Here is a 14,043-nt window from a genome sequence, read left to right as displayed (position 1 = left end):
CTGTGTAGAACTTTTCCAAGCCCCATCCCATAAAGCCATATCAATCCATGCCATGGATTGAGTAAAATACATAATGGGTTCCTTAGTCACGTGTGTGTGTGTGCGCTTGTTGGAGGTCAGTATAGCGGAAGGCAGCCAGGATTTATGGGGTAGTCAGCGTGGAGAAGAACTGAGGGGTGTAGTTAGAGTGGAGACGGTCAGCCAGGGTATGGGGAGTCAAGTCAGGATGGGGGGAGCAGTCAGGTCTGAGGAAGTAATCAAGGTGTGGCAAGAGAAGTGAAGGATGGAGAGGGCGGTCAGATTTGATGGGGGTTAGGTAAAGAAGAGGGAGTCAGCCAGGGTAAAGGGGAGGGAAGTCAGGATAGAGGGGTAGTCAGGGGGAGAAGAAACCTGAGGAGGAGCGAGAGTACGCCACAGAGCCAGGAATGTAAAGTCTGCTGCTGTGGAGGAGAGGGTTAACTTACAGAGTCAGCACAGTAGAAGGCATTCCGATCAACTTACTCTCTGCAGAATCCCCATCCAGCAGCTACAGGGATGCCACAGTTATGGCCCGTACTCACGGGCTGCAGAAGTGGCCTGTCGCCAGCACACGTGAGCGTGTGGGCGACAGGCCAGCGACAGCTCCTCGCCAGGTCCCTCCGCGTACACACGCGGAAGAGGGACCAGCGGCGAGACGGAAGCTGTCGCCGACGTTCCTCCTCCCCCCGCCGGAAGCTCCATTTACCACAATGGAGGTTGCTGTCGCTAGTCCGCGTACTCACGCGGACTAGCGACAGTTGCGGGGGAGGTGCGGCGGCGACTGTCGCCATGCGATTGAAACTTTCAATCGCATGGCGACATGAGCGACGGGCGACAGTTCAGGGTGTGCGCGCGCGTGACGGCCCATACTCACGGGCGACCTGTCGCCGCAACACGCGCGCGCCGCGTGTTGAGGCGACAAAAGTCCCTCGTGAGTATGGGCCATTAGTGTGCAGGGTCGCACATCCATCCCCCCCCCCCCATAAATATTTGGTAAACCCGGCCCGCCTCAGTCCCGGGCCTCCCCGCAGTTGCAAGGGGTCACAGGGGTTGTAGTTACGTCACTGGTGGAGGCTAAAGACCCCAGAAATGCAACAGAAGGTCTAGCCTTTCCCTATTCCATCCAAAATGTAACATGTTTTTCTCAAACAGGAGCATGCAGAGTTTTATTCAGCAAAAGAAGCTACTGATAAAACGTGCAGTAACTGAAGGCCTGTTGTGACCAGCAATGCCAGTTGACAGTGCTGACGATGCATTGGGACAGAACTTTACACCCACTTCTACACAGCTAAAAGTAACATATTGTTGTCAGTGTCATGCCTGAATCACTTCCTTCCTTTCTGTATGCTACCATAGAGCCTTCCACAAAATTTGACTGTGAACCCTTTAGCAGGTCTTGATTTACATTACCCTATTTATCTTCAGTTCACATATATATATATATATATAAAGTCAATGTGTGCTCAGTGTTTCCTTTTTTTAAAGCTGAGGAAAGCAGTTGCTAAAATTAAAAGTGGTTTTGAAACGTATGCTTGAATTTCTCACAGCTACTTTGTTGACTGAATTTGCCAATGTTGAACTGCTCCCTTCAGCTTCTAGTCAGTGTGCAGTTAGTGGACAGAGTCAGTGATATCTCACATTCGTTGAAAATTTTACATACACATTTCTAGTAATCTTTCATTGTGTGTGTGCATGTATATCTTACAGAAACATACATACACACAGCTCTTGTGTCACTTATTCAGGGACTACCTACATAATCTTTCTTTTTGAATATTGCGGTTTCAATAAAGTAACGAAACAAAAATTTGCAATCCCCTTTGATAATGCTCTCTTACATTCAAGCACAGTACCATTACTCTCAGGGTAAAGCCTTCAGTAACAGAAGAACCGTTACTGTGGAACTACAGACTTATGCTGTACAGAAGGCTTTACCTTATCCAATGTCAGGAATGATTAGTTATATTGGGTTCCAGAGACTGGTAACCAGTGGTATAGGTTTGATGGTAGAGAATGGTACAAAGTACCTATTGTCTTATTATTATTTACAAAAGTAAGCATCTTCTTAATATAAAAAGTGGTTTATACGCCAAAGGCCCTCTCCCACTCATCTACATCATAAATCCTTTCCATTGTCCTCCCATAAATTTTTTGTTTTTAAAGATTGTGCTTTTGGGCAAGTAGTATTTTAAAAAGCTCTCCAGTCATTGTACAAGTCCTAGTTATGTACAATAGAGTCTCCAGGCAAATAAACATCACCTATAGTGGAAAAGGTCTCTGTACATGACAGGTATTTTGGAAGCGTCCACAGGCCTTGGAAGGAAGTGTGTGAATTTCTGGTGTCTTTTAGTCCTGTATCCATCTCTAGGTGATCCATCTTTATTTAAGGCCACGTAGAACTGTCTCTCTGAATCCACGTGTTTATACAAGGTGGATGCGTAAGTGTTGTACCAATTCTCTTCAAACTGTTCCCGGAAAACACACTCTCTGTTCAGCTTCTTCTGTCAAACAAAAAGAGGAAAGAAAGGTAAGGTCCAATACAGATACCATTGCTTTATAAGGCCTTCAACTAGCTAATGTCTGGGCGACTGTACAAACCTAAAAATACTACACCAGTTTGTATAATATTTGTAGCTTCGAAATTATTACACAGAAGTAAAGGGAAAATGTATGTAGTGTATAATATTCATTTAAACATCATTTAGTCAGTGTTTGCTCATTGTAAACTCTTTCCTTTCTTAAATTTATCACAGGTGGTGACATCTTTACTGCTTGCAAGGTGCATCACTGTGAAAAGTTTGTTCGCTGTGTGTTCTAGAGTGAGCAGAAACAACACCTGGTCTCCCAGAGAACACTGGGAAGAGAAGGCTTCGCTTAGCCTAGGCTTGATAGCACTGGGATGGCAAGGTTACATACCAATATACAGGTTTCGAGTGTGATGAAGCCTAAATAGCCTAAAGCTTACTCTTTTTTTTTTAAGTTAGCCTATAAATGGTATCATCCTGATTCAAAACTTCTTACACAAAATATACAGCATTACTGTATCGAGATATAGGAAGGGTTTCTTATCCTAAAGCCAGGAGAATTACCATAAAATTAAGTATCCTGCATGTATTACATTCTACTATATGTCATTACGGTGCCTCTTTAATGTCTGTGTGAAGAGAAGTCTTATAGAGATCAGATACTGTATTACTTTATCAAAGCTATATTTAGCTTTACTGTTAAAGGGCTATATTTAGTCTAAAAAGTTTAATTCTGGCTGGAAAAAGAAACCAATGAATGGAAAATGGAGAAAGAAACGTTTTTTATTGCTTTCTGTCAGCCTGTTGCAGAGATTGTCCACTCCAGAGAGGAAGAAAAGTGCCTTAATTCATGAGCAACAGAGAAACCTTTAAGGGGCCCATACATTGGTCAATTTCAGCCATCGATTGATCGATCGTTTCTAAAGAATCGATCAGAAATCGATTCTTTCAAATTGATATATAGATGGCTCAGAAATCGATTCTTTCAAATCTATCGAACGATTTGTGGCCGATTTCAATCAAATTCAATGGATTTGATCTATCTGACAGGATGGAAGATCTAGGTCGGTCTGTTGCTGGCAGCAGATCAATGGCCCATAGAGTTGCATTGAATCTAATGGTCCAATAATGCATGTAGATAGATTTCCAATAGATTTCCTTCTGAAAGCTATTTGAAATCTGTTGCAGAGTGCTGAAATGTTATTTTAAACTGAAGATGAAAAATAATTTACTAGGATAGAATTTAGGAGAAAAAGTGAATTGAATAAGGGGCGTAGAGGGGTAAGGTAAAAACCCTGCCAGATTTTTACAGCTGGCCCCTTTCTGGTGATATTTTGAGCTCAAGATGGTGTCACAGATGAATCTTCAGAGTAACAAGAACAGGAAGTGAGGGGAAATCATTTCCCTAACAAGAAACATATACTCATAACCCCTCATTTAGATATATGACTTAGTAAGTAAGGAGCTATTTCTCCTAGTCACATGGGTTTATGAAAATGGAGAATTTGAGATCTAAAGCATTTCCTGTGATTCTCAACCTAGGCTAGCTTGAAGAGCAACTTATCAGTAGGGTGCACTGAATTCACCTGCCCCCAAAAGTCTTATGTTTAGCTAATTTTATAGCAACATAAAAGTGAAATTATTGAAAATGAACAGATACCCTTTCATAGATTCATACAATCATGAAAGGGTATCTCTTCATTTAAATACCGGTAATTAGTATGTGGCCAATTAATTAGCTAAATATAAGACTCTTGGGTGTAGGTGGGTTTAGTGCACCCTACTAATAAGTTTGGGTGCTCTGTATTCAACATGATTGGCTGAGGATACAGGAGCTAGTAAAAAAGGGCGCACAGGGATAGTGGATATAAAGGGCGCCGCCATAGACTGCAATGCAAAATATCGGCTATTCTGCGCCCGACAGGAAAAAAGGGCGCCCGAGAAATAGCAGTTACAGGGATCGTGTTAACAATAGTTTTTGTTTACAGAATAAGGTTTATAACAAATATCGTTTACAAGTTCGTTTTGAGTTTGTGTTATACTTATTTTTTCATTTTTAAATTTAGCTTATATCAGTTTTTACTTATTTTTTCGTTTAAAAATTTCGCATACAAAAGTATAACAACTAATTTTTCGTTTACACTTCTTTGATCATTTAAAAATTTGTTTTCATATGTATAATGCGTAAATACCGTTTTCAACCTTATTGTATTAGAAATACATCGCTTTTGGTATTAACTTTGTTTTTACACTTATAATGCGTTGATTATAGTTACTAAAATATCGCTATTAATATTACTGTTATTTAAAGGTTGTTTTTTTACACTTATAATGCGTTGATTATAGTTACTAAAATATCGCTTTTAATGTTACTGTTATTTTAAGATTTCTAATGCTTGTAAGGCTAGCTATTGTATTGTATATATTTATATATACTTTTCTCTATTTATAATATTAATGTATACGTGATTTTAAGGCTATTTTAAAGCTATTTATTCTATTACAAATATATAAATTATTTTATTCATGTTATTTGTAGAGAAGTATTTTAAGGATTAAATATATTATTGTTTATATGTGTTTAGGGTGTTTGTGCGGTGGGCATGGTTAGGTATAGGGGTCTTAGGGTTAGGCACCAACCAGGGGGGGTCTTAGGGTTAGGCACCACCCCCTGTCTTAGGGTTAGGCACCACCAGGGGGGTCTTAGGGTTAGGCACCACCAGGGGGGTCTTAGGGTTAGGCACCACCAGGGGGGTCTTAGGGTTAGGCACCACCAGGGGGGTCTTAGGGTTAGGCACCAACCGGAGGGGTCTTAGGGTTGGGCACCACCAGGGGGGTCTTAGGGTTAGGCACCAACCAGGGGGGTGTTAGGGTTAGGCACCACCAGGGGGGTCTTAGGATTAGGCACCTCCAGGGTGGGTCTAGGGGTTAGGGATAGGTACAGGGAGGGCTCTGTGTCAGAGTAAGGTTAGGTATAGTTACAGCACAATATATGTAATATATACAATTTATTAAATTATATATATTTAAACAAAGAGGGGTCTAGGGGTTAGGGATAGGGAGAGATCTGTGTGAGCCTACCGTTTGGTATAATTACAGTAAAATATCTGTAAAACATACCATTGCATTGCTATGCTTAATACAAGTGTAAATATAGTTTTTCTTATAGACGATATTTCACGTTTCTTTTCAGAATTCGTTTGTTGTTATAGACGGTATTTTGCCATTTCATTTCCGTTTATTTAACCTATTTATCACTAAATTTTCGTTTACAACCCCTTAAACGAAAAAAATGGTTTTGCATTAAAACTTAAAATTTCGGCTATACCCCGCGCCCTTTTTTCCAGGCGTCCTTTTTGAATAGACGCGAGCATACATGGTTTGGACTTCTGATAACAATATTACCCACAGATGCTGACAATAATGTTATTGGTAGGCACAGGTGAAAGGCTCAAACAGAGACCAGGGCAATGAATCCAACATGTGCAACATGTAAATGAAAATAATCTGTTCCTCTGCTTATATCTGGCTTATTCAAACAGATGAGTCGGCCAACTGAGTAGACTCTTAGAGGACAAAAAAATGTTTAAGAGGTATAAATTACAAATATTATTCCTATTGAATGGTAGGTCAGGAGTTCTCCAATAAGTAAATGGGCTTGTTCCAATTCACTTTTTCTCCTAAGTTTTTTTCTTGGTGATATTTTCACATTATAAATGAAATGCCTTTTAAGCTACCAGCAAGCAAGAATAATTTTTACAGTACTTTTTCATCTACTTTTTGTCACTTTTTTAATTGCTGAGTGCAACAGTTATTTTAAACAGAAGATGAAAAATTATCTCCTAGGAGAAAACTAAAGTGAAAAAGTGAACTGGATCATGCCCAATGAATGAAGCAATCAGTGAGGGCTGGTTCACATTTGGCGCTTGCCCAAGATCGAGCTCGGGTCCGATTGATCGCAAATGCTGCAGTGTGAATTTATCCATAGGGATAAATTAGGAGCAGCACTTTGGCTGACCAAGTCAACAGAGCAATCAATGAGGAAAAGTATGAATATGTTTAACTGCAGTAACAATGCAATCACAGAAACTTTGCAATGGCTTCTTATCCCATCACTGACTCTTTTATGACAGGAGCCTTGAAGTAAACAATAGGTTAAGTATTGCAGCGTGGGGCAGCATAGTGAAAAAGTGGAAAGCACTGTTGCCTTGTTGGTTTCAATCTGGAACAGGATATGATCTGCATGGACTTTGTATGCTCTCCCTTTGTTTACATGGGTTTCCTCCATTGTTCTAAAAACATACAGATATGTATGATAATTCACAAAAATTGGATTTAGTTTATGATAAGGACATGACTAACCAGAAAGCTCATGGTGAACCAGAGCTCATTGGAGTGTGTAAAGGGCTACAGAGACATCTCGAAGCTCACTCCAACCTGAATTATCGCAAATACTTTCTGTTTTAAAGCGGAACTGTAAAGTGTTTTTTAACACATTGTTTCACATACCTGGGGCTACCCAAGCCCCCAGCAGCCGTCCTGTCCCGCGCCGCTCCTGCCCTAGCCTCCATTTTCCCGCCGCCGTGCCGTTGACTTCTGAGTCGACGCCAACGCAGCCCTGCCAAGCATATCTTTTCATCGCGTTCCTCTCTGCAATAGCAGGGGACGCAAAGAAAGGATACACGTGGCCAGAGACACGCAGGCACAGTGACCCGGTGGCGAAACCGAAAGTAGCTGGCGGCGGAAAACCGGTAGCTTGGGCAGGACCGGCGCGGGACAGGACGGCTGCTGGGGGCTTTGGGAAGCCCCAGGTAAGTGAAACAATGTGTTTAAAAACACTTTACAGTTCCGCTTTAAGAAAGCAAACTTTTGATAAAGACTTATAACTGAGGTAGGGATAAGACTGAGAACTGCTCTGAGGGACATTTACTGACAGGGCTGTGGGTGTATTTACTATAAAGAAGTAAAATTGGGAGTGCATGGCAATTTTACCCATACTTCCAACAGGAACACAGCATATGTTGAGCAATTAAAGTGATGCACATTACCTAGGCAACATATATCCCATGCTTCCTGCGCATGGCTAATTGACTGCTGTATTGTGAATGCACCCCTATATATTGTTTAAAGCCCCATACAAAATAAGAAACATTGCCAAACTTTAAAATCAAATTGAGCCCTAAATCAGAAACAAGTAACAAGCAAGTCAAATTTGACAGACTTTTTCTTTTGTTATAGGATTGAGCTGCAGACAAAGAAACAGGTCACATTAAACACTGCAGAAAACAACCCCAAAGTTACAAAAACCAATCTGTAGCGGGGATGCTGTGTGTCTCTGCCTCCATCTCCGCTGTGCCGGGGCTGCTACCTCTCACACTATGTATACCTGACAGAGGAGAGGTTAATCAGCTATGATTCCTGCTTGTATTCTCCCAGTTGGAGCACTGCTCAGAAAAAAAGAATCCTTGACTTTTTTCCTTTGGATGGCGAATGTTTTTCTTTTAGCGTTGCTAATTGTGTCTTTGATCATTTTAATAGGAAAATCTCCACCTGTACATAGATTTTTTGAAGATTGTTCCCTTATGCCTTGGCACAGACAATATATGTTTTCAACATGAATTTTACAGCTTTGACATAAAAGAAGCTGGCTTGCAAGTGACACATCGCAGGGCCAGCTCAAATCCGCAGAGGGAAGAGAGCAGGCTATTGTAGAAACACATTTTAATCATGAAATGACTACCATATGTATATATGTTTCTGAAAAGCAAGACTTCGCTGCAGAAAAAAAGCAGTTTTTTTTTCCTTTTGCAAAGTAGAAAGCAGATGGGAACATCTAGAAACAGGCTGAAATAGGATATTTTCTGCATTCTGCTTTTCTATATTAGTCTGGCCCTGGTGCTTAGTCTGGAAGGTGAAATACAATGACTTATTTGGCATGAGGTGTTGACAAAGGTAGACCAAATTAGTAGAAGGAATTCTGGTTTCCTTTAGCACCTCAAACTGCTCCAGGTTATGAACTTGTATGGATACCACGCACTAACCCTTTCACTGTCCGGCGTCATTCCCAATACATTTCTTACTAATAAAACTGAAGAGAAATAATAAGAATTCTAAAAACAACTGAAAAATCCCTATGGTATCCATTAGGTGTCTAATCTCTTGCCCAAAGTCAGGTGACAACCGCCAGCCTGCTGTCTTCAAAGCAGGTTGCCGGGGAGTCTGGCAGTCTGGGACACACCCCATTTTATGGTTCAAAGTTTATTGCTGTACCATTGGTCTGAGATGCAGTAGCCATGCCCAACGGGTAGGTCATGGAGAAAGAAGAGCCAAGTCCTTGTCACATGACCACCAGGCAAAGATTGAAAGTATAGAAATGTGAGCAATGTGTTTATTTTCTGGTTATTATTGCTAAGAGGCTTTGGGTGATGGAAGTGAATAATTTAATCTCTGCAATTCTTCCCGAACATCTCAAAATTGTAAAATGTTTGTGTTCTTAAAGAGGAGCTGTTAGGTATAAGGTCTCAGAGAAAATAAACACATATATCAGTAGCTAAATATTGGCTGTACTTACATTACATATGCATTTCACTGTCCACGTTTGGATTTCACAGAATTTGTATATAGTATATGCAGAGATAGATGCTCCTGACAGCTCATGGCAGGCTCCATGTTTTTCTGTCAAATGTGTTGTCATGTCCTGCCTGCTTCCTGATCACAGATAAGCTCGTACTTGAACAACACAGTGTGCAGTGAATATTAATGAGCCATGTGGCTAGGAACAATAGCTGACTCCTGCAGTGTACTCTGCCCGGAGATTTATCAGTGCTACGCGCTGGACTGATTACAAGCTGCTGTAACGTCTCATTAGCAGCCGAGGGGAGGGCCCCAGAATGCTTTGCAGTATAGTATGCGGCTTGCGTCCTCTTGGGTTTTAACAGCCTTGCTGATAAGCACACATCAAAGGTAACTGAGATTTTATCTTCACTAATGGCTTTTGGGCTTCCTTCTAAACTGTTTAACACAGGAGAATAGAGGTTTAAATTAGCTTCTGCAGCCTGACAGTTACTCTTTAAAGTCCCACTCCAGACAGAAAGGTATTCCTGATCTAGAGTAGGCAATTTTAAAGTACCTGATCAGGAGCACAGACACTGGCCACTTACTGCACACAGACTAGCATTGCTACCAGCTGTCCCACTCAGATTCAGTCAATGCCTGCTTCCTTACAGTCTGGACAACAAGATAACACAAACCAAGCAGTAGCAGCCCCACCCAGAGAGCCTGAAACTACCTTCCTCCTCTCAGCTTCTTATGGTCATGTGGCCAGAATTTCAAGATGGGATATATAGCTGCAGATGCTCACTTTCCACAATAGGTAACATTTATTCCTTTTGATTACTACGCTGTTGGTGCTTTGAGATATGTACCTGGAGGTGAGCTTTACAACACAAGTCATGTGACAGGTAAATATACCATGTGAGAGCTTGGTAAGCACAGTATCCAAATGTTACCTTTGGTGTCAAACAAGGCTAAACTCTTGTATTAATAATGTAGTCATTAGGACTGAGGCATCAAAGCTCAGTAAGTTAACAGCAGGGTCTCTAAAAACTACTTGGCTCTATATCATCAGATCATTGAGACTGTAGGGGGCAGAGCACAGTCTGAGAAGACTGCAGCCTACAGCTGTGCAAGTCTCTGGTGCAGGAAGTGATTGGTGAAGGGGTACTTGACCAGGTACTTTGGAAAAGATGCATTGGGAACCAGCTATTTAACTAGCTTATGGGCAGAAAAAAGCTAACTCTGTTACTGAATGCCAATGCCCGCAACACCTGCAAGTCACAGCATCACTTTTTAAAATCAGTTTATACTGAGAGTCTATGAAAACGGCTGCTAACCTCACACCAAAAGTGCAAATTCCCTGAACATGATGATCTTTTGGATTCAGTAGTAGTTTTATGGCAAAAGTCAGAAATTAGGTTGGAAAAGATTGAAGCTGAAAATCAAATCAACTCTTAAAACAGAAAGGTTGACTGTATTGGACTCCTAAAGGATGAGCCAAGTTGCAAGGATCGTCAACACACCAACATTCAAACGCACATGGTATTTATTGTGCCAGTTTCCACAAGATAGACCAACAATAGTTTCATGGGCCACACAGGGTCCCCCTTTATCAAGGCATGTGGTTACCAACATGCCTTGATAAAGAGGGACGCTGCGTGGCCCCCAAAACAATTGTTGGTCTATCTTGTGGAAACTGGCACAATAAATACCATGTACGTTTGAATATTGGTGTGCTGACGATAGTTGCAACTTAGATTTTCTTTGTGACATTGCCTATGTCACTTTGTCAAGCACCCATGAAGTAATGGATGGTGTGCCGACTTCTCTTTGGGACTTTGCATCCTAAAGAATGAGGGTGGGAACTCAATGGTGGATGACCAAGGTAAGTTATTAAATACTTTCTTTGCTTCTGTCTTCACAAGGGAAACATCACTGTTGCAAATTACCGATGCAGAAGAGTCTCAATCTTCTAACTGTAATATTAAATACTTAACGCAGGAAGAAGTGAAGGCAAGACTAAATAAATTAAAAATAGACAAGGCACCTGGCCCGGATGGCATGCATCCTCGGGTCCTAAGGGAATTAAGTTCAGTTATAGATAAACCCCTTTATCTTATCTTTTGTGACTCTCTTTCAACTGGCAGAGTCCCAGTGGATTGGCGTACAGCCCACGTTTTCCCATTATTTCAGAAGGACAAAAAATCAGATCCAGGAAATTATAGACCTGTAAGCTTAACATCAGTTGTATGCAAACTATTTGAGGGGTTACTAAGAGATATTATACATGACTTGATAGTAGAAAATCTTATTTCGCAGCATCAGCATGGGTTTACTAAAGACAGGTCTTGTTTGACTAACATGCTCAGCTTTTATGAGGTAGTGAACGCTAATGTGGATATTGGGAATGCTGTAGATGTGATATACTTGGACTTTGCAAAGGCCTTTGACACTGTTCCCCACAAAAGTCTGGTGCAAAAGTTGAGGATGCAAGGACTAAAGTCTGTGTGTATGGATAGGGAACTGGCTGATGGACAGAAAACAAAGAGTTGTGGTCAATGGATCATACTAAAAATGGGTGACTGAAAGCAGTGGGGTCCCACAGGCGTCTGTACTGGGTCCAGTGCTCTTCAATTTATTTATTACTGACCTAGAAGATGCAGTAGAAAGCAATGTTGCTATTTTTGCAGATGATACAACATTGTCCAGAATCATCAACTCTCAGGATGATAGTGACATATTGCAACAGGATCTGGATAGGATGGCTATATGGGCACATAAATGGCAGATGAAATTCAATGTTGAAAAATGTAAAGTCATGCATTTTGGTCATACCAATGGTCTAGCACCATACAAAATAAATGGGATACAGTTGGGGACAAAAAACTTGGAGAAGGACTTAGGAGTACTCATTGATAACAAGTTAAATAATATTATTCAATGACAAGCTGCTGCAGCTAAAGCTAATACAATTTTGGGATGTATTAAAAGGGAAATAAAAAATCGAGATGCTAGCATAATATTGCCCCTGTTTAACTCTCTAGTGAGGCCACATCTGGAATATGGAATGCAGTTCTGGGCACCACATTACAGGAAAGATATTGCAGTTTTAGAGCAGGTGCAGAGACGAGCAACAAAATTGATATGTGGGATGGAAGGTCTCACTTACCAAGAAAGCTTAGATAAACTGGGTTTATTTAGTCTAGAGAAAAGACGCCTTGGAGGGGATCTAATTAGCATGTATAAATACATCAGAGGGCAATATAATAGCTTGGCGGATGAGCTTTTTGTCCCTAGGCCTTCTCAAAGGACTAAAGGACATGATCTGTGCATGGGGGAAAACCGCTTTAGCCATTTATTTAGGAAAGGGTTCTTTACAGTAAGAGTGATTAAGATGTGGAATGCATTGCCACAGGAAGTCGTTATGGCAAATTCTATTCCGGCATTTAAAGGGGGCTTAGATGCTTTCCGTGTGTTGAAAGACATCCATGGCTACAATTACTAGATAATGCCCAGTGATGTTGATCCATGGATCTTATCTGATTGCCATCTGCAGTCAGGAAGGAATTTTTTCCCTTTTGGGGCTAATTGGACCATGCCTTGTAAGGGTTTTTCGCCTTCCTCTGGATCAACAGGGATATGCGAGGGAGCAGGCTGGAGTTGTACTTGTTCTCTGGTTGAACTTGATGGACGTATGTCTTTTTTCAACCCAAATAACTATGTAACTGATCTGTATACTTGTTCTGGGTCAATGACTCAGACAGCCTGATTTATATCCTGTTTTTTGTGATAATTCAGCTTAAAGGACAACTCAAGTGAGAGGTATATGGAGGCTGCCATATTTATATACTTTTAAGCAATGCCAGTTGCCTGGCTATCCTGCTGATCCTCTGCCTCGTATACTTTTAGACACAGACCCTGAACAAGCAGCAAATCAGGTATTTCTGGCATTATTGTCAGATCTGACAAGATTAGCTGCATACTTGTTTCTGGTGTTATTCAGACACTACTGCAGCTAAACAGACCGGCAGAGCTGCCAGGCAACTGGTATTGCTTAACAGGAAATAAATATGGTAACCTTCATATGCATCTCACTACAGTTGTCCTTTAACGTCTACCTGAGGTGTAAATAACTCCAGACACGAGCGCTGCTGTACTGCGATCATGCATGAGCGGCTCTGTGCTTCTGCGCAGGCGTGGCCGTGCTCGCACCCCTGTAGGATGGCAGCATTCGTTGATAATATTATAATTGGGAGTGTGTCTTTTTGGCAAATGGAAGAAAGACTAAAAAACCATAGCGTCCCTTTTGGTGTGATCCACTTCACCCCAGACAATTCACTGTATTCATAGAAAGGACCAGATATATAAAGTACGAAGTCTCTCAGTTCTTGTGGTACAAAAGTATCAAAACATCTTTATTGACATAAGTACAAAAATTCTTGGTTTAAAAAAAGGAGGAAATCTCTGTAAGGTGCTCCTCATAGGATAGTCACAGGAATATTCAATAGTAGCAAGAGCTTAAGGTATTCAACAATATATCAATTAACGGTATATAAATTTATATACCGTTAATTGATATATTGTTGAATACCTTAAGCTCTTATGTCAATAAAGATGTTTTGATACTTTTGTACCACAAGAACTGAGAGACTTCGTACTTTATATATCTGGTCCTTTCTATGAATACAGTGGATGGCAGCATTCGTGCCAGAAGCAGAGCGCGGCCACAATTAGCTGGAGGGTCTCCGAACAGCAACAGACCAGAAGACAGCAAGGGAAGCCTCATTACGATCCAAAGATTTCCCTCTCTTTAGGTATGTGATTTTTGTAGTTATTTATGCCATGGGTTCTCTTTAAAGTGAGAAACTGTGATTATCCATGATGCATCACTCCCGAATATACAAATCATCTCTTTATGCCCCTGAAAGCCATGCACACATCCAGA

The 14,043-nt window shown here is 41.1% G+C and overlaps 1 protein-coding gene across 1 annotated transcript in view; it reads right to left on the bottom strand.

The window, feature by feature from the left end:
- Positions 1 to 838: 838 nt before the first annotated feature.
- Positions 839 to 14,043, bottom strand: part of FGF16 (fibroblast growth factor 16) — a 76,566-nt gene continuing 63,361 nt past the window's right edge. Inside the window, exon 3 of the mRNA XM_068249648.1 lies at positions 839 to 2,519. Within this exon, the coding sequence (XP_068105749.1) occupies positions 2,274 to 2,519 (246 nt within the window). The 3' untranslated portion in view covers positions 839 to 2,273. The remainder of the gene's footprint in view (positions 2,520 to 14,043) is intronic.

This window comes from Hyperolius riggenbachi, chromosome 8, assembly GCF_040937935.1.
Source record: "Hyperolius riggenbachi isolate aHypRig1 chromosome 8, aHypRig1.pri, whole genome shotgun sequence".
NCBI lineage: Eukaryota > Metazoa > Chordata > Amphibia > Anura > Hyperoliidae > Hyperolius > Hyperolius riggenbachi.
The sequence above is the reverse complement of the archived record's forward strand: the minus strand, read 5'-3'. Positions and strand labels throughout refer to the sequence as shown.